This window comes from Giraffa tippelskirchi, chromosome 3 (assembly GCF_054371585.1).
Source record: "Giraffa tippelskirchi isolate mGirTip1 chromosome 3, T2T-mGirTip1v1.2.pri, whole genome shotgun sequence".
Taxonomy (NCBI): Eukaryota; Metazoa; Chordata; class Mammalia; order Artiodactyla; family Giraffidae; genus Giraffa; species Giraffa tippelskirchi.
The window spans coordinates 164737529-164758123 of NC_137277.1; the positions used below are offsets into that span (position 1 = coordinate 164737529).

At 49.8% G+C, this 20595-nt stretch overlaps 2 protein-coding genes and 1 long non-coding RNA gene across 11 annotated transcripts; 1 reads left to right on the forward strand and 2 right to left on the reverse strand.

Moving 5' to 3' along the window:
• LOC145543254 (uncharacterized) lies at positions 1–9801 on the reverse strand. The gene is made up of 2 exons (XR_014080594.1): positions 9662–9801; positions 1–360 (listed from the first exon to the last, which is right to left on the reverse strand). It is a non-coding gene; the product is annotated as an uncharacterized LOC145543254 (long non-coding RNA).
• A 22-nt stretch (positions 9802–9823) lies between these two features.
• On the forward strand, positions 9824–12686 carry ZFAND2B (zinc finger AN1-type containing 2B). Of its 8 annotated transcripts, none has more exons than XM_081584211.1 (10): positions 9824–9863; positions 9986–10062; positions 10312–10406; positions 10647–10778; positions 10908–11059; positions 11286–11381; positions 11457–11517; positions 11603–11670; positions 11986–12058; positions 12289–12686. In XM_081584211.1, the coding sequence occupies exons 2-10, from the start codon at positions 10008–10010 to the stop codon at positions 12331–12333; spliced, it is 777 nt and encodes a 258-aa protein (XP_081440337.1). In that variant the 5' UTR covers positions 9824–9863; positions 9986–10007; the 3' UTR covers positions 12334–12686. The 8 variants fall into 8 exon arrangements, with proteins under 8 accessions (XP_081440337.1, XP_081440335.1, XP_081440342.1 ...); XM_081584209.1 differs by having other exon boundaries at positions 12393–12686; XM_081584216.1 differs by having other exon boundaries at positions 9986–10050.
• A 109-nt stretch (positions 12687–12795) lies between these two features.
• Positions 12796–20570, reverse strand: ABCB6 (ATP binding cassette subfamily B member 6 (LAN blood group)). 2 transcript variants are annotated; one of them, XM_081584145.1, is made up of 19 exons: positions 19697–20570; positions 19262–19399; positions 18829–19015; positions 18532–18633; positions 18182–18365; positions 17230–17351; positions 16611–16720; positions 16361–16426; positions 16064–16189; positions 15846–15922; positions 15694–15757; positions 15498–15583; positions 15227–15284; positions 14552–14656; positions 13952–14126; positions 13697–13809; positions 13393–13487; positions 13253–13321; positions 12796–13072 (listed from the first exon to the last, which is right to left on the reverse strand). In XM_081584145.1, exons 1-19 carry the CDS (start codon positions 20243–20245, stop codon positions 12964–12966), a joined length of 2535 nt encoding a protein of 844 aa, XP_081440271.1. In that variant the 5' UTR covers positions 20246–20570; the 3' UTR covers positions 12796–12963. The 2 variants fall into 2 exon arrangements, with proteins under 2 accessions (XP_081440271.1, XP_081440272.1); XM_081584146.1 differs by lacking the exon at positions 19262–19399 and having other exon boundaries at positions 18829–18989; positions 19668–20570.
• Positions 20571–20595: the final 25 nt, after the last annotated feature.

The window sequence follows — 20595 nt, forward strand, 5'->3', positions numbered from 1 at the left end:
TGACTCAAATGTTCATTTTTATTAAGATGAGCTGCTACAACAGGTGTATCACCAAGGGAGCTTTGGGTTGCAAAATGTAGAAAATGTTGCTAATAGGGACATTTACTCTCTTACATAACAAGAGGCCACAAGTAATACCCCCAGGCTGGTTAAATTATCAGTGACCCTGGAACTTTCCCATCTTTCTTCTCATCCATCTTCAGCATGTTGGCTTGTCCTCTCCGCTTGGCTCCACTCATGGTCATAAAACAGCTGCCTGAGTGCTAGATGTCACAGGTAATGTCCAGAGCAGAAACAAATTTTCATCCAAATAGATTGTAAGCACATATAAAGGTTTCATTTAAATCATTAATGAGGGAGCTGATAAAGAATACAAAAAGTTAATTCTGAGTGTTTTCCGATAAGAAATGTATACAAAAAAAAAGAAAAAAAAAAGAAAGAAATGTATACATATCAATAAATGAACAAAATTATTACGTGAGGTACAAAACTGATTAACATTCCACAGGGCTAAAATATAACACTTTTCAGGTTAATGTTTCTTCAAGGCTATACAAGAACAACAACTTATCAGTTTCTACAGGTTAATGTTACAGAAGTGTCAACTCTGTGCTTTTATCAGTAGTGGATTCTTAATCAAATATACTGTGACAACAGTTATATTCTTAAGGTATCAGGTAAAGGTTAAGTTGGCTTATTAGGAAAACTCTAGAAGTATATTTTAAAAAGAATAATCAGTTTTTTTCTTCTCTAAAGTTTGGGATAATTTTTTCTTCCAGACACAAATTGTTTTACATGCCTCAACAAAGGGGAAGTTTTGCTGGCTTAGAAAAGTTGTGTTGTTGTTTTTTTTTTTCCAAACTGAAGGTTATACAGCCCCTTAATGGGATGGTAGATGGAAATCAATGTAGTGTTTGGCAACTAAAATTTTTTAAGAATGAAATATAACAGAATATCAAAGTGTATCAAGCACAATAACATCAAGTATTAGGTGTGTGTGTGTGTTAGGTTATAAAATGTAATTCTTACTGTGAGCAATGGTTTAAAAGTTTGAAAAATATTGACTTAGACCATTTAAGACTCCTCATGGAAGCAGGAAAGGGACCCATGCGAAACACAACTGCTTGGAAAAGGATGATTAAAATCAAGAGTTTTGTCCTCAAGGAGGGAGCTGGGGAATGACTTCTTGGTTGAGTAGCCTACAACTGAAGACTGACCGAGCAGTGCTTGGTCTTGTTGCTCTCCTCCTCAAACCCCCTGGGCTGAGAGAAATGCCTTCTGGCTATCGTATACCTATGTTTCACTACCTGCTTCATTACTTCAAGCTCAGGATGGCTCAAATATCATAAAAGTCACCCTTTTTTTCCCCCTTTTTGACACTAGTTGTTCCCCAAATATCCGTTCTCCTTCACTGACATAATTGAAATTTTATCTGGGAACATGGTCACCCACCTAAAGACTACCTTTCCCAGTCTCTCTGGAGCTAACTATGATCATGTGACTAAGTCCTGGGCTATACTAGGGTCACAGAAATGATGTAGGCAAAATCAGGGTCATACCTTTGAATGGTGGGGGATGGGGGGCAGGGAGAGGACGGAGGAGATGCCTTCTTTTTCTTCTCCCTCTTTCTGCTGCCTAGAACAAGGACTCATTTGGGACCACGTAGACAAAGGCAACACCTTAGGGATGGTGATGCAACAAAATAGGAGGTGTCCAAGTCCCTGACAGGTGCTGTCATACCAGCCAGCCCTGTATAATTACATAAGGAAGAAATTAAATTTCTTTCTTGTTTATGCCACTATTTTTGAGTCCCTGTTATGGCAGCTTAACCTATATCCTAACCAATATGCTCTCTTTATACATTGTTAGCAGAAAACAGTGCAAGTTTTGAAGTGCTAAGGTACACAGACTTATTAAAAAGCAGAGACATTCCTTTGCCAACTAAAGTCCATCTAGTCAAAGCTATGGTTTTTCCAGTAGTCACATATGGACCATAAAGAAAGCTGACTGCCAAAGAATTGATGCTTTTGAACTGTGGTGTTGGAGAAGACTCTTGAGAGTCCCTTGGACTGCAAGGAGATCAAATCAATCAATCCTAAAGGAAATCAGTCCTGAATATTCATTGGAGGGACTGATGCTGAAGCTGAAGCCCCAATACTTTGGCTACCTGATGTGAAGAGCTGACTCATTGGAAAAGACCCTGATGTTGGGAAAGATAGAAGACAGGAAGAAAAGGGGATGACAGAGGATGTGATGGTTGGATGGCATCGCCAACTCGATGGACACGAGTTTGAGCAAGCTCCGGGAGTTGGTGATGGACAGGGAAGCCTGGCGTGCTGCAGTCCATGGGGTCACAAAGAGTCAGACACGACTGAGTGACTGAACTGAAGGTACACAGGCATTTGACACATCTGATTGTAAGGAGTGTGGACTTATTTTTTTTTGACCGCACTGGGCAGCATGTGAGATCTTAGTTCCCTGTCCAAGGATCAAAACCGCACCCACTGCACTGGAAGCACAGTGTCTTAATTGCTGAATCGCCAGGAAGTCTCTAGACTGTACATCATACTCTCACAGTGCTTGTTTGTCTTCTTATCTGGGCTCCAAAACCCAGGAGGGTGAGGATTAGATAGGAAGTCAGAGGAAAAATAATTCTTGCCTGTGACATGTGCTGCTTATTAATAGATTAAACCATACATAATTGTTGTTTTGGCAAATAAAAAAAATAGTCAAGTCTTAGCAATTTCATATGCTTGTATCTATCAGAACTGTTGCTGGATTTCACAGATTTGGAGTCTTGGAACTCACAAACAACAAGCTCTTGAACAACTGTCCTTTCTAAGGGGCCTAGGCTGAAAGTTGAATCCCCATGACAGGTGCATACCCATATCGTCTCCCATACATCAACAGCCTGACTTCATGGTGTGACCAGAGTGTGATAGTGCCTTGAGAAATATCCTGAATCTAAGGAGATAACTTATAACCATCTTAAAAGGGACAATGTGAAACTAATACAATAATGGCAGTTAGCCATAGTTTTGTTGGGCAGTGTAGACTTTGGGGGGAGGCAAGAGTAAGGTAACGATATGACTTAAAACCCTGTGTGTAAGCTACAAGATCAGTCTCTTTTTATGGGACTGTGTCCCATCAGTCAGAGGATGGTAGATAACAATCCCTCTCTATCCCTCAGTCAGTATGACAGTATGGTAGTATGGCAAATGGCAAGCCCATAGCTTATATGCTACAGATCCACTGGCTTTATGAATACTGATTCTTCTGGGCTTGATTCCAAATTCCCAGGAAGGAATCTGATTGGCCAAATATAGCAGGTGCTCCTGGTGCCCTGCCTGCTGGGTACATCTTGGACTTCAGATGTCACTGTGGACAGCTCCTATGAGTCCTGATGGCTTCCCACTTCCAAGCCAAGCCAGATTCAGTATTTCTGCCTCCAGGATTTCCCCCAAATCCCTCGTACCTCAATCAGCTTGCACATAGGTACAGGTTCACTGTGCCAGGTGGACATGGGGGAGTTATCACCTCCTAGAAGAAACCTTCAACTTGAAGACAGGAGTCAGCCCAGCCTTCTGTCCTTTAGAAGGATGATTCTGAGGCATATTTTATATGCCTTCTCCTAGGGTTCCCAGTGGAACTGGGAACCACAGTAGTAACCAGTTCAATAACTCTTCATTGGTTTTCCTTCCTTCCCTGTCTCCCTCTTCCCTACTCTCTTACTCTGGCTAGGATTACCTCCTACATGAATTATCTGCATCAAAATCCTTGTTTCAGGTTATGCTTTTGGGGAACACAAACTCAGATACCCAGTGTGGGTCAGATGACCACTCCCACCAATCATCTTTGGCAGAAACACTGCTGCTCAGAGCCTACCCCAGGGGTGAGGATGGATTGAGGAGGAAGCTGCCAGAATTTCCCTGAAAGACTTGCTCTCACTGTCTAGGGCTGGGGTTCAATCCCTGGTTGGGGCACTAAGATCCTTTAATTCGTGTGGTGTGGCCAAATTTTTTTTTTCTTTTTTATGATCATTTATTTATTTATTTTTGGTTGTGGTGGGTCTTCGTTGCTTTGCACGGGCTTTCTCTAGTTGCGGCAAGTGGGGGCTACTCTTTGCTGTGGTGCGCAGGCTTCTCCTTGTGGTGGCTTCTCTTGTTGTGGAGCACGGGCTCCAGGTGAGGGCTCAATAGTTGCGGCTCATGGGCTCTAGAGCATGGGCTCAGTACTTATGGCGCTTAGAATTAGTTGCCCTGTGGCATGTGGAATCTTCCCAGAGGAGGGATTGAACCCATGTCCCCTGCACTGGCTGGCAGATTCTTATCTACTATGCCACCAGGAAAGTCCAAGGAGTTCTTTTTTTTTTTTTTAATCATTTTATCCTCTCATTGATACATTGGAAAGCTACTTAAACATTTTTGATGTGGACCATTTTTAAAGGCTTTATTGAATTTGTTACAATATTGTTTCTGCTTTAAGTTTCGACTTTTATGGCCCTAAGACATATGGGAGCTTAGCTTCCCGACCAGGGATTGAACCCACACCCTCTACATTGGAAGACAAAGCCTTAACCACTGGACCACAGGGAAGTCCTGAAAGTTACTTATTTTAAAATATCTATCTCACATCTAACTTCTATACTGAGCTTTCATTAATTCTAAGCATCATCCCCACCTAGTTCAGGCCATCATTATCTCTTGCTTCTATTATACCAACAGCCTTCAGCTTAGCCTCCCTTCTACCAATCTGTTCTCCACTCTGAAGCCAGAGTGATTTTCCCAAAATACAAATCTGATCATATTACCCTCCTTCTTAAAGCTGTCTATAGTTCCTCATTTTTTGTTGTTCAGTTCTTGCGACCACAAGGACTGTAGCCCGCCAGGCTCCTCTGTCCATGGGATTTTCCAGGGAAGAATACTGGAGTGGGTTGAAATTTCCTTCTCTAGGGGATATTCCAGTTCAGTTCAGTTCAGTCGCTCAGTCGTGTCTGACTCTCTGCGACCCCATGAATTGCAGCACGCCAGGCCTCTATGTCCATCACCAACTCCCGGAGTCCACCCAAACCCATGTTCATCGAGTCGGTGATGCCATCCAACCATCTCATCCTCTGTCGTCCCCTTCTCCTCCCGCCCCCAATCCTACCCAGCATTAGGGTCTTTTCCAATGAGTCAACTCTTCGCATGAGGTGGCCAAAGTATTGGAGCTTCAGCTTCAACATCAGACCTTCCAATGAACACCCAGGATTGATCTCTTTTAGGATGGATTGATTGGATCTCCTTGCAGTCCAAGGGACTCTCAAGAGTCTTCTCCAACATCACAGTTCAAAAGCATCAATTCTGCGGCGCTCAGGTTTCTTCACCGTCCAACTCTCACATCCATACATGACCACTGGAAAAACCGTAGCCTTGACTAGACAGACTTTTGTTGGCAAAGTAATGTCTCTGCTTTTAAACATGCTATCTAGGTTGGCCATAACCTTCCTTCCAAGGAGTAAGCGTCTTTTAATTTCATGGCTGCAGTCACCATCAGCAGTGATTCTGGGGCCCAAAAAAGTAAAGTCTGACACTGTTTCCACTGTTTCCCCATCTATTTCCCATGGAGTGATGGGACCAGATGCCATAATCTTAGTTTTCTGAACGTTGAGCTTTAAGCCAACTTTTTCACTCTCCTCCTTCACCTTCATCAAGAGGCCCTTTAGTTCTTCTTCACTTTCTGCTATAAGGGTGGTGTCATCTGCATATCTGAGGTTATTGATATTTCTCCCGGCAATCTTGATTCCAGCTTGTGTTTCTTCCAGCCCAGCGTTTCTCATGATGTACTCTGCATATAAGTTAAATAAGCAGGGTGACAATATACAGCCTTGACGTACTCCTTTTCCTATTTGGAACCAGTCTGTTGTTCCACGTCCAGTTCTAACTGTTGCTTCCTGACCTGCATACAGGTTTCTCAAGAGACAGGTCAGATGGTCTGGTATTCCCATCACTTTCAGAATTTTCCACAGTTTATTGTGATCCACACAGTCAAAGGCTTTGGCATAGTCAATAAAGCAGAAATAGATGTTTTTCTGGAACTCTCTTGCTTTTTCGATGATCCAGCGGATATTGGCAATTTGATCTCTGGTTCCTCTGCCTTTTCTAAAACCAGCTTGAACATCTGGAAGTTCACAGTTCACGTATTGCTGAAGCCTGGCTTGGAGAATTTTGAGTATTACTTTACTAGCATGTGAGATGAGTGCAATTGTGCGGTAGTTTGAGCATTCTTTGGCATTGCCTTTCTTTGGGATTGGAACGAAAACTGACCTTTTCCAGTCCTGTGGCCACTGCTGAGTTTTCCAAATTTGCTGGCATATTGAGTGCAGTATTTTCACAGCATCATCTTTGAGGATTTGAAATAGCTCAACTGGAATTCCATCACCTCCACTAGCTTTGTTCGTAGTGATGCTTTCTAAGGCCCACTTGACTTCACATTCCAGGATGTCTGGCTCTAGGTGAGTGATCACACCATCGTGATCATCTGGGTCATGAAGATCTTTTTTGTACAGTTCTTCTGTGTATTCTTGCCACCTCTTCTTAATATCTTCTGCTTCTGTTAGGTCCATACCATTTCTGTCCTTTATCGAGCCTATCTTTGCATGAAATGTTCCTTTGGTATCTCTAATTTTCTTGAAGAGGTCTCTAGTCTTTCCCAATCTGTTGTTTTCCTCTATTTGTTTGCACTGATCGCTGAGGAAGGCTTTCTTATCTCTCCTTGCTATTCTTTGGAACTCTGCATTGAGATGGGAATATCTTTTCTTTTCTCCTTTGCTTTTTGCTTCTCTTCTCTTCCCAGCTATCTGTAAGGCCTCCTCAGACAGCCATCTTGCTTTTTTGCATTTCTTTTCCATGGGGATTGTCTTGATCCCTGTCTCCTGTACAATGTCACGAACCTCTGTCCATAGTTCATCAGGCACTCTGTCTATCAGGTCTAGTCCCTTAAATCTATTTGTCACTTCCACTGTATACTCATAAGTGATTTGATCTAGGTCATACCTGAATGGTCTAGTGGTTTTCCCTACTTTCTTCAATTTAAGTCTGAATTTGGCAATAAGCAGTTCATGATCTGAGCCACAGTCTGCTCCTGGTCTTGTTTTTGCTGACTGTATAGAGCTTCTCCATCTTTGGCTGCAAAGAATATAATCAATCTGATTTCGGTGTTGACCATCTGGTGATGTCCACGTGTAGAGTCTTCTCTTGTGTTGTTGGAATAGGGTGTTTGCTAATACCAGTGCGTTCTCGTGGCAAAACTCTATTAGCCTTTGCCCTGCTTCATTCTGTACTCCAAGGCCAAACTTGCCTGTTACGCCAGGTGTTTCTTGACTTCCTACTTTTGCGTTCCAGTCCCCTATAATGAAAAGGACATCTTTTTTGGGTGTTAGTTCTAGAAGGTCTTGTAGGTCTTCATAGAACAGTTCAACTTCAGCTTCTTTGGCGTTACTGGTCGGGGCATAGACTTGGATTACCATGATATTGAATGGTTTGCCTTGGAAACGAACAGAGATCATTCTGTCGTTTTTGAGATTGCATCCAAGTACTGCATTTTGGACTCTTTTGTTGACCATGATGGCTACTCCATTTCTTCTAAGGGATTCTTGCCCACAGTAGTAGATATAATGGCCAAACCTGAATCTGCCATATTGCAGACAGATTTTTTTTTACCACTGCGTCACAAGGGAAGCTGATGTTTATGTTAAAATTCTCAATAACTAATGTGGCTTCCATGATCTGAGGAGATTTGACCCCTGCTAACTCTCCAGCTTTATCTCCTGCCAAGCTGTTTCTTACACTCTAAGATCCTGATGCTATCAGTTTTTTAAAAGCTCATCTAAAGGATCTTGTTCTCTCTTATCTCCAGGTCTTAGTCCCTGCTGATTCCTCTGCTTGAAATAGCACCTACTTACACCTTTTTCCTTTCTCCCTTGGCCTTCACCTAGCCAACATCTACTCACCGTTCAGGTTTTGCCTTGTCAACTCCAGAATGGGTGCACCTGAAATGCACTGCCATCTTGCCTAGTACTTGCTAGTCTTTGCATATGTCATCCAGTGACAAGCACATGGGAGGACACTCAGTATATTATTAAATGAAGGAAGGAATTGAATGGACTCTTTTGGGTTTTCTAGGATTGTCCAAGCCAGTTTGGTAATTTTCACTTTAGTGGCGCTGACTCTCTTCCCTCAAACATGAGACTCAGGTGGGGCCCATCAGAACATCACATACCCTGACCCCTGGGCCACAGGTCAGGGCTTGGCAGATGATCCAAGTCATGGCAACTGGGCACAGTTGGAGCTGAAATTAGGCCTTCTGCTTGAGGAACCAGGAAAAAATGGTTTTAATTTCCAGTAGCCTTAGAGCTGTAATGGAGAAGGCAATGGCAACCCACTCCAGTACTCTTGTCTGGAAAATCCCATGGACAGAGAAGCTTGGTAGGCTGCAGTCCATGGGGTCGCTAACAGTCTGACACAATTGAGTGACTTCACTTTCACTTTTCACTTTCATGCATTGGAGAAGGAAATGGCAACCCACTCCAGTGTTCTTGCCTGGAGAATCCCAGGGATGGGGGAGCCTGGTGGGCTGCCGTCTATGGGGTCACACAGAGTCAGACACGACTGAAGTGACTTAGCAGCAGCAGCAGCAGCAGCAGAGCTGTAAGGATGTAAGAAGCAGACATAGAGGGAAACAAAACCAAAAGCTGGAGGGAGAGAGGGAGAACAGAAGAAAGCTGTCTCATTCCCAGTGTAGCTGGTTCTCTCTCCATTTTGGAGGACATGTTAAACTCTAAGTATTTCATCTGTTTACTTGGCTCCATGCCCAAATTTATGGGAAGACAAGGCAACCAAGCCCATGCATGAAGGGCCAGAGAGGCATGTGAGAAAATGTGTTGAAATGGAAGTCTCAACCTGGGGCTCCCTAGGGTCAAGCAGGACACCAATCCAACGACTCTCTAGCTTCATTCAAGAAATATTAAGTAAGCATTCAGAATATTCCAGGCATGTGTTTTTCAAATTGTAGTAGATGGATTATCTGTCCGAATTCTCTCCTGTGCTTCCTACTGAATCAGAGGCCCCAGGGTGGAGAGGGGGAGGGAGCTCAGGAATCCGCATTTTAAAGCAGGTGATTCACTTTAAGGTCTGAAAACACACAGTTCCAGGCAGTGCACTGGGTGCTGGGCCTAACTCAAGGCAAGGCAGACGTGGTTCTTCTTATCACTATATTTACGTGGGAAGGGGGCAGTGAGGGAGTGAGAGAAGACATGATTACAATAAGGTGATAGGGTGCTGCTAGAAAAGGACGAGGGGAAACCAGAAGAGATGCACTGGGCTCAAACTGAGGAGGGTCAGAGAAGTCTTACCAAAGGACAGCGAAACCAAACATGGAGGAAATACGGCTCTGAAGAGAAATGTGTATTTCACAGAAACACGGGTGTTTTCAGTTCGTAGAGTAGGTATAGCAGCGACTGTGAACGAAATGGCTGGGGGAGGGTGCAGAGTGCGAAGCAGGCGAAGGATCCAATTGTGAAAGACCCCATACCACCCCAGCCTCGAAGATGTAATCTCTCCTTGCCCTCGCCAGTCCTAACGCCTTCGTGGACCTAGGCCCGCGACCAGGGTCTCCAACCCACCCGCGGCCAACTGGTAGCTCAGGAGACACCATCCAGCTCCCGGACGCCTGGCAAAACAGCAGTGGCGCGCCTCTGCTCTTCCGGGACGCGCCCCGCCCCCGCCGACTGCGCGGGACGTGCCCGCCCTGCTGGATGACGTCAGCGCGCCCGCGCGCGCCAAGGGAGGAGTGAGAACTGCGGTCCCGGAGGCGCTGACGCTCCGGTAGAGCGGGCTGGGTCGGGGGGAGGAAGGGGCGGGACGAGGAGTTCCCCTCAGAGTACGGGGTCGCGATTTGGACCCAGAGCTGGAGCCCTCGAGGAGCTCAGCATCGCGTCCTCTCCCAGCAGGCCCCCGTCTGGCGCGGTGATGGAGTTTCCGGACCTTGGGGCTCACTGTTCCGAACCGAGCTGTAAGCGCTTGGGTAAGCCGGTGAAGGGGTGAGGGGCGGAGCACGCGGGAGGCGGGGCCGGGCGGAGTGGCGGGCTCCTGGGCTGGGAGGGCCCGAGGAGGGCGGGGCTCGAGCTTGGGGCGTGGCTTAGGAGATGGTGGAGTAGGGCCAGGGTCCAGTTAGTTCCTAGTGCGCAGCATTTTCCTGCGCCTGAGTGGAAGACTTAAGTGAGCGGGGACGTCGAGGTCCCGCTGGACCTGCACTCGGACCCACTTCCTGCAGATTTTCTACCGCTCAAGTGCGATGCCTGCTCGGGCATCTTCTGCGCAGACCATGTAGCCTACGCCCAGCATCACTGTGGATCTGCTTACCAAAAGGTGAGGGGGCGGTCTGAGGGTGAAAGGGGGCGGGTGGAGGACGCGTGCAAAATCTCCGGAACCCCTCTGCCTCACTTTTCTCCTCCTTTATCGTCTTCTTGAGGCTCAGTGCTGGGAACATTATTTCCTTTTGCGTTTATGGAGGGCATGTCCAGGTTCTTTCAGGGGGATTCTCTCAGGACCAGAGATCTGGCTGGACTGGGAGTAGGCCACAGACCGACCCTTGCTCCCTAACTATAGGATATCCAGGTGCCTGTATGCCCGCTGTGTAACGTGCCTGTTCCTGTGGCCAGAGGGGAGTCCCCTGACCGTGCTGTCGGGGAGCACATTGACCGACACTGTCGCTCAGATCCAGCTCAACAAAAACGTAAGGTAAGTGTTAGAGGGATCAACCATGGTCACCTGTGACTACAAACACTTGGAACTCTGCACAGCTGTTAGGACAGGGTTGAAAAGGGAGCAGAGATCTCAGCAGAGACAATCCTTCCTACTCCACCTCAGATCTTCACCAATAAGTGTGAACATGCTGGCTGCCGGCGGCGGGAAATGATGAAACTGACCTGCGACCGCTGTGGCCGAAATTTCTGCATCAAGCACCGTCACCCACTGGACCATGATTGCTCTGGGGAGGGCCACCCCACCAGTAGGGCAGGGTAATTGCAACCAAGTTCTCTACTTGCCTTTGGGACCTGAATGAACCTTTGTCGTAACAGTTGGGAAGCTTCACCCTGTCTCCTTTGGCTAGGGAGTCTTTTCTTTCAAGTGCATGTTTTCCATATCTTTTGGAGGAGGTCCCCTCCTGACTTCCTGGGTCAGGGGTGGGAGGAACATGTAAGCCGAAGGTGCCTGGAGGCGTGCCCAGAGTGTCTCTTCCTACAGACTGGCTGCCGTCTCCAGAGCACAAAGCTTGGCTTCTTCTACAAAGACCAACCCCAGCCCGAACCAGACCTTGCCTTCGTCTTCCTCTGCCAGCAGGTAGGCCTGCCTGTTTCCCCTCTCCCTTTTTTCCCTTCGCATCTCTGACCTGAGTCTCTTAAATATCTGCCATAGAGCCACAACTCAGTCTCCAACCGGGACAGCCCCTCCAGTGATTACTTTGCAAAGTGGCTTGGTGAGTGGGGCAGAGGTTGGATGGACAGAAGCAGACCCACAGAGAGTGAAGTCCAAGGCACCTTGTCTTATTTTTCCTTTTGCAGAGTGAGGATGAGGCTCTGCAACGAGCCCTGGAACTGTCCCTGGCAGAAACCAAACCCCAGGTCCCAAGGTACCTACTCACTGGTAAAAGGGTGGGACATGGGTGAGGGCTCAGTTTGGAGGGAGGGAGGTGGGACTGCTGTCATCCATCGCAGGATAATAGGAACTTGGGCTCAAAATTAAGTTTTTGAACTATGTGACCTTGGACAAGTTCTTTGATCCATTAGGGTCTTAATATGTTCAATAAAATGAGGACAATACCAACACCCTGTAAAAACCTACATGTGAAAATTGAAACAATACTTAGAAGGGCTCAGCACAGTGATGCCTAACAGATGAGATGCTCACATTTTAGATACCAACTTAAGCTGTTCCTCCCTCCCAGTTCTCAGGAAGAAGAAGACTTAGCTTTAGCACAAGCACTATCGGCCAGTGAGGCAGAATACCGACAGCAGCAGGTATGAGGACGGCGTAGAGATGGGCCCTGTGCTGGGAGTAAGTAAGGAGTTTGCGGGGTAGCGGGGGAAGGCAGGGAGGGTGTTCTTGCAAGTGGCAGAGTTTACGGTGGTGTTTATCCTTTTGTTTTCCTTATGACTCCAGCCCATGCTGAGCTCTGCAGTAAGGACTGTCCCTCATTTTCTTGACATCGTACCTTGTCTTCCTCTCCTTCCCCCCTGCCTTGCTCCAGGCTCAAAGCCGCAGCTTGAAGCCATCCAACTGCAACCTGTGCTAGGGCCCTGGGCTTGGGGAGGGAGGCTCAGCTGAGGAAGACTGTGGCCCTCGCACCTCTAGGGTCCACAGGGAGAGGAGGCCTGGAGCAGCCAGTGTGAAGATGAGGAGGAGTGACATGGAGGCCACCTCCAGGGAGTATCTGGAGAAACAGCATGTGGAGCTGAGCCTACAGAGGGCTCTGCTGGCCGCTCCAGCTGCATGGGAGTGAGCCGCTCTGACCTGCTCCCTGGCCAGGCCCCACTTGGCCCCCCCCGCATCTTGTCATCCCCCGTATACTGGGGCTCCCCTCCATGTATAGGGGGCAGGGAGGGGGGCTAGAAACAATAAAGGATGGGCAGTCTATAAGACACCAAAGTGGTGTGTTTCTTTCTCCTTTCCAATCCAAAACAGAAGAGTCCCGTCACGAATGCTCACCTGAACTGCAGTGGAGGCCTGCTATAGTTCCCACAACACAAAGTCATAGTGATCCTAACAGTCCACACTTTTATTTCCCCGACAAGTGCTCTTCAGAAAGGCCCCATTCCATCACTGTAGCTAGCACCAAGACCAGGATGAAACATGGCAGGGAAGAGGGATACAGTATTTCCCTCGGAGTTATCCTTCCGGAAGGAAGTGGCCACAACTTTTGTCATCATGCCTTAGTCTGGGGCTTGGTGTCTTCAGAGACTTCTTCTTGTCCCTGCTGCTGTAGCTGCCACATGTCAGCATACACCCCACCTCGGGACAACAGAGCCTCGTGCCTGGGGCAAGGAGGAAGTCCCAACCAACTGTTACTTGCACCCCAAGAGTCCTTGCCACCAGTCTAAGATGACAAGGAACTGGTGGGGGAGATCCTTCCAGAAACCCCTGGGATTCCACGACCTTTCCTTGGGGCCCCCACTTCAGAGGCCCTTCCCTGTTTATCATGCTGTGTCCCTTACCGTCCTCGCTCCACAATGCGGCCATCCTTGATGACGAGGATCTGGTCAGCACCGACCACCGTGGAGAGCCTGAGAGGTCAGAGGTCAGTCACCCACCACAACACCCGAGGGGGCCCCCCCACCTGCTGCCCGTCCCATACCTGTGTGCCACCACGATGGTGGTGCGGTTGGCACAAACTTTGGCCAGAGAAGCCTGGATGGCCCGCTCATTATGGGTATCCAATGCAGACGTTGCCTATAGAGAAGGATTGGGTGAAACTGTCCCTCCCACCAGATCCCTGGTGGGAGGAGGATGCAAGTGGCTGGCCGAGGCCTAAACTGTAAAGTGTTTTTGTGAAACATGCATTCGTGCTAGCTCTCCTACATGAAGAATGGTGCTCAGCAGGAATGGCTGGGCACCGGCTCGGGGAGGAAGTGGGGGGGGGAGGCATCTCAGGGCCTCACCTCGTCCAGCAGAACAATGTTTGGAGCCTTGAGAAGGGTGCGAGCGATGGCGACACGCTGTTTCTCCCCACCACTCAGCTTCAGTCCCCGCTCGCCCACCTGCGTATCATACCCTGTGGAAGTTGCCCACCTCTCTCAAGTCACATGTACTACACTTGGTTTCTGTGACCAGATGGGCAAGGATGGGGTAGAATGGAGGTCAGAGGCAGTAATGGGCCTGAACTGGGCGGGGGAGACCCTGAAGGGGAGACTCACCTTCAGGGAAAGCCATGATGGTGTCGTGGATGCCTGCAGCCTGAGCCGCAGCCTTCACCTCGTCATTCCCAGCTGTGATGCGGCCGTAGCGGATATTGTTGGCAATGGTGTCATTGAAGAGGACAGTGTCCTGGGGCACGACTCCAATGTGAGACCGGAGAGAGGCCTGGGTCACCTGGGGCCAAAAGACCATATACTCTGGCCTGTGAGATCCCTCCAGGCCTGGAAGGTAGGATGGGCAAGTGGGAAGCATATGGGATGAGAGGCTCTGCGTGAGAGTCCTGCCTTCACCTCCCCAGACCCCAGCTGTGTGGGCAAATCACTTAATCTTTCTGACTCTGTTTCCCCATTGACAGAAAACTCATTTTCTCTCCCTGCTGCCCTGGATGGCTGCAGATCTTTGTGCCTCATACGGCATCCTAGGAATCACTCCTGTGACTACTTTCCTTATACAGACCATGTGCTGCTAGAAAGGCTGAGGTCTCCTGACCCAGCTTTTTGCAGGGGTGACAGCTCTTTCTCTACTCCCTGGATGCCCAGCACCCACCGTTCTTTCACATACGGGCCCCTAAATTACAGTCTTCTCCCGAGCATGCTTACCTGTGAAATATCCTGCCCATCTATTCGGATGCAGCCGGAGCTGATGTCAAAGAAGCGAAAAAGCAAACGCAAAACTGTGCTCTTCCCTGCTCCCGATGGGCCCACCTGTTGCATGAAAAACAGAGGGAGAAAGGACTTCCCTGGTGGTGCAGTGGGTAAGAATCTGCCCACCTGGGCACATGGGTTTGCTCCCTGGTCTGGGAAGATTCCACATGTCTCGGAGCACCTCAGCCCATGCACCACAACTACTGAGCTTATACTTTAGAGCCCGAGAGCCATAACTATTGAGCCTGCGTGCTGCAGCTCCTGAAGCCCATGTGCCTGAAGCCAGTGCTCTGTAACAGGAGAAGCCACCACAGTGAGAACCCTGTGCACTGCAACAGAGTAGCTCCTGCTCGCGGCAACTAGAGAAAGCCTTCACACAGCAATTAAGACCCACCACAACCAAAAAAAAAAATTTTTTTTTTTAAAGGAAGGAAAAACATTCTCAGGCCCATCGGCTTTTAAGGCTTTCTCTCCAAGAGGCCACCAATGTCCATGGAGGCTGCCACATTCAGTCCTGTGACCCAATATGACAGGGTGCTCTGATTCCACAGCCTGGATCCCCAGCTACCACGGGCACTGGAATAAGGGAAGCTCAAGGAGTCTGGGTCAGCTGGCTGGGTCTCCTCTCACCAGGGCCAGTGTCTGTCCAGGCATCACGGTGAAGGACACATCCTGCAGGGTCTCCCGCCTGCAAGGAAGGGTGAGCATGGTCGGCAGGCCAGCTATACTGCCAGGGTCCCCTCCACCACTAGAGCTACTACTGGGCCCTGCCACCTCTCGCTCAGGCTATCTTCCCAGATGGTGGTGGGCTGAGAAGCAGGGGGAAGGGCAAGGGGAGGAGCAGTGTGTAAACGGACACGGGAAAAAGGGGCTGCGGGACAGTGGAAGGGGAGGAGCTTACCCATCAGTATAACTGAAGTGCACGTTTTCAAACTCAATCTGACCCCTCTGAAAGCGAAGGGGCCCTGCGCTGGGAAGGTCCTTCACCTGGGAGAGTGCCACCATTGTGTGCCATTACAGGCTTGGTATCCTCCAGACACAAGGAACACCATGCCAGCTCCCACTCCCTACAAACCCACTCCTCTCTCCTCACTCACTTCTGTCTTCTCTTTCAGCAGGTCAAACATGTTCTCCATGTCGATGAAGTTGGTCTGAATCATCCTGCAAGAAGAGGGCTGGTTGGAGCTCCTCTTGGGAGCTGGGGAGATAACAGTGCACCCTGGATAGGTGAGGGCTGGCATCAAGTTACCTGTAGTAGGTGCCAAACCAATTGAGAGGCATGTACAGCTGGATGATGTAGGTGCCAAACAGCACAAAGTCCCCGACCTGTGGACATCCAGGGATGAGGACAGAGTCACAGGAGGCTGGTGGGCTGTCACCATGCCCACTAGCTACCCCCCTACCTACTTCCCACCCATGAACCTGATGGCCTAGACAAAGTCCCCAGGCCCAGGACAATTCCCTCACCTGTAGCTTCTGCTCAGTGACAAAGTAGGCACAAAGCAGGGAGCCGGCGAGGAGCCCAAGTCCAATCACCATGTTCTGGGTCTGATTTAGTAGAACCAGTGAAGCATTTGACTTCCACTCTAAACCCTTGGGCAAAGACAAACAAGGAAGGTGTGTCATACACATGTTGACAGTCACCAATTCCCAACCTAGGCCTAGGCACATCAATCTCACAGCCCAAATTCTACTTCTCTCAGACCTGGTGATTCCACAAGTCCCGGCTCTTGCTCTCAGTAAGCCTCAAACCAGCATCCTCACCTGATATTTGATGATGGCCTCACGATAGCGTTCCACTTCATAATTCTCTGCGTTGTAATACTTCACCTGATGAATTTCAAACCAGTGCTGTTTCACATGGCCACAGCTTTCAGCTCCATTCCCCATCCCTCCTCCCTGATTGTAAGCAGCACACTTCACATACCCCCAGCTCCTTGTCAGCCCAAACGGCCCCAGACACACTCCTCTACATCTCCAAACCTCACAACACTGCCACCGAGGTCTCCATTACCGTCTCAAAGTTTAGCAAAGAGTCCACAGCCCGGGCCCTGGTAGCATTCTCCTGCATGTTCATAGCCCGTCGAAACTTTGTTCTCCACTCAGTGACCACGATGGTCAGGGCTCGAGAGTGACAGGAGAAGGGAGAGGGAGGAGAAGAGAGCAAGTCACTCCCAGCAGCAGAGACCATGTGTATGTCTGCTGCTGCTCACGTGTACACTAATCCTGTGCTATAACCCAGGGACCCAGATTCCCAAGGGAGGGAGTCTTAAGCTCCCTGAGGGAAGGGGCTGTGTCCAAGACATCACCACAGTCTGCATAAAGCTTGTGTGAAAACAGTTATGGTGAACCAGTGGAGGCAAGCTGCATCCTATCACATGAAGTTCCTCCTTGACTTGAGGTTCCATAGCGGGACTCTAAAGTGACCAGGATGTCCTTCCCTAGGGAGAGCTGGGGTTTCTTTGACAGAGGATGCTCACCCATCACACTGGGGAGCAGCAGGAGCCTACTGGAGCCCAATAATCTACAGCCTCTCAAAGCTGGGCCATCTGAGTTGGGGCAGGGCTCACGTTCAAGGCACTCCGTAAATGGTTCAGGGAGATGGTTTCACCAAGCCATCTCTCATCACTCACCAAGGTAAAAACTCATGCACAGGAACACAATGAGGCCAAACCAAGCGTTGAAGAACATGCTGAAGTAGACGATGCCAATGATGATGTCAGCCAGCGTGGGGATGATGTTGAATACTATGTAGCTAAGAGGCAAAGTCAAGCAATGAAGCATAGTTTACAGGCTCAGAGCCAGCAAATCTACCTAGGAGGATTTTGACAGAGTGTTTTGTTTTCCATAGCAACAGGCTAGAATCACGCTAAATGCCCCTTAAGAATCAATGCCCCTTACCTTATTATGGCTAAATAAACCATAGCATGCCCAAACTATAGAATGCTTTGGATTAATTGTAATGCATGAGAAAGATCTTTACGTATAAATGAGAATGTTGTTGTTTAATCACTAAGTTGTGTCTGACTCTTTGCAACCCTGTGGACTGTAGCACGCCAGGCTCCTCTGTCCATGGAATTCTCCAGGCAAGAATACTGGAGTGGGTTGCCATTTCCTTCTCCAGGGGATCTTCCCAACCCAGAGATTGAACCTGCGTCTCCTGCTTGGAAGGCAGATTCTTTACCACTTAGCCACCAGGGAAGCTCGGATAAGAATACATCTCCCTAACATTTTGATAATAAAGCCATTCTAAGAAATGACGCCTATATCGTGATACCATCTGTTTTAGGAAACACCTCCACAATACCTACTAGTTCTACATGTACATATGTAAAAAAATGCAAAAAAGCAGAACTCTACATACTAAACAGAATGGGAACCTCTAGTGAGTGGAATTCAAGAGAGATTTGCTCTGTCTGCTTTATTGGAATTATGAGGGCATGTGTATATTAATTTTATAATTTGAGAAAAAAACCCAAAGAGGACACAGAGGCAACTCCTCCAGCTGGGTGGGTTGTCCTGACAGCCCCTCCACCCGTTTCCCCAGCCCTCCCCTCCCGCAATTCCTTTCCATTGGCATGGCACCTGAGCAGCCCCGTGACACTGGACGTGCCCCGGTCCACGATCCGCAGCACCTCCCCCGTGCGGCGCCCCAGGTGCCAGCGCAATGAAAGCTCGTGCAGATGGGAGAAGAGGCGCAGTTCCACCTGCCTCGAGGTGAACTGCTGCACCCGGATCCATAGGAACGTGCGCAAGTTGGTCACGAAGCCTGTGGGGAGCCAGGGGAGGCCTCGGTAGGGCTGAGTGGCCCAATGACGTCAGCCCAGCAGCAAGATGTGAAAGGTCTGAGAGCACCAAGGGGCCTAGGGGAGGGACGTCTGTGAGAGGAGGGGCAGCGGCCAATACCAACCAGGGTGAAAGCAGATCCCTCATACCTGTACTGCCAGTGCCACCCCCCTGGAGGAACTTGAGGAAGACATAGATGATGACCGTCCAGACCAGGGAGTTCCAAGGTGCCTTCTGGGTCAGCAAGTTCACTATGGAGAAAACGAGTCCAAGCCCACTCAGAGACCCTAGCACTCTCTTTGGGAGAAACTGCCCCAGGCATCAGCCACAGCCTCTACTGACCACCCAGTTCCCAACTCTGTCACACTTCCCTGGGCTAGTCTCTGCCACATCCAGGCCAATAAAGGACCAGAGTGCTAAGCTGACCCCCTTCTTCTCCCCCTCACCTATGTCCCTATAGAAGATGGGGACCAACACATTCAGTCCCCGCTCCAATCCCATGAGCCCCAGGCAGATGAGCACAACAAACTGCAGAGCTGGACTCCCCCGAGGCCACAGGTAGCCACTCAGTAGGCGGAGCTTCCTGCCTAGGTCTCGCCAGGTAGACCTCGGTGGCCCCTCTGTTGATGGAACCTAGGATGGCAAAACATGTAGGGGAGGGGAGCTCAGAAATCAAAATGGCATCAGCCAGAAACCCCCTAAGGAAAACGTATGGGATTATAGCTCCCAGGTAACTTGGACCCACACGTGACCCCTCATGGGCTCAGAAAGGCTAACAGGGATTTAGATTTAGGGAAGAAGTGAGTTATTATGGTGACTAGAAATGATGATGGGGAATGGAATTACGATAGACCCTAAGTTTTAGAAATTGAGGTGTACCTGGCTCCTCTCTACATCTTGATCCTCTTCATTGACCCGCAAGGTGTGAGACTGCGGTCGAAGTCCAGGGGCCCAGAGCCCCAGGACAAAAAGCCCTCCAGAGACCACATACCGCAGCACCCACAGGCTAAACTGAACCTAGAATTAAACATAGGCAGGGAGACTATCACTGAGGACCAAAGTCCCATTTTCACTACTTGTAACAGGGCTGGGCACTGGGGTAGTACACACACCCAGGTCCTCTTCAGGGGCCCAGCATCTAATAGGCTCTAAAAAAATCCACAGTGACTCAGCACCGCCACTCCCCACCAGCAGGCTATCAGCTCCCAGCAGCACTGGCCCCTCCTTTCTTCCCTTTCTTAAAGGCATTTGAAAAGCGTGGAAGCAATGTGAGCAGACACACCACTCTTCCCCTCCCCCCACGAGGTCCCTCACCTGCTGGCTCAAGTTCGCCCTTGCCCACCACCATTGTGGGTTGTTCCAAGACACCAGGGCCAAATTCTCGGCTGCAAAAGACACAGTCCAGAGGAGCAGGAGACCCGGGCTGTGCCTGAACTTGATCCAGACGCCCACTGCTAGCTTCTGCAGTGCCTGGCTCCGTTCTGTCACGAGCATCGCCAGACCACAGGCGCTGGCCACAGTCCCCAGTACAGAAGCCAGGAAAAGGTAGCCTGGTAGTGGAGCACCCTGGGCAGTGCCCACCCGGCCAACGAGGCCGGCTAGGGGCAGCGCTACCTGAAGTGTGGCCAGAAGCAGCTGCAGCACGTAGGGAGCGACGCGAGGGCCGGCCGCCCAAGACACCCTGTCGGCGCCACCAGGCCGCTCCGGACGTCTGCAGGGAAAAGCCGGCACCAAGGCCAGAGCCCCCAGGCCCATCAGCGTCGAGGGCACGAGCGTGAAGAAGAAGCAGGGGCTGAGCCCACCCTTCGCCCAGACCGGACCCGCAGGTCCTTCGGCCTCACAGTAGTTGCCCACAGTCACCATGGCAATGCGTGGCCACCGACCGAGACTGCGGGGACTAAGGGAGGGGAGAACTGAAGCGGCGGCCGCTCGGGGCGGGGCGCGGAATCCCGAGTATCTCGGATCATGGATCCTCTGGGCGCTGAGCCGCGGGGGTCGCCGGGCAGGATCACACGTGGACCCGGCCACACCACCCACTCACTTTGCGCACGCGCCGCCGCCACGCACTCACGCCGGGCACGTACGCGGTCTCCGCCGTTCGCCCGCTACTCGCGGCAGGTGACCCTCCGGCCGGGTCCTGGCCCACTGGAGTGTTAAATGTCCGACTCCGGCGGCTCCCTTCTGCAGCAGCCCCGCCCACCGGGGCCGCCCCT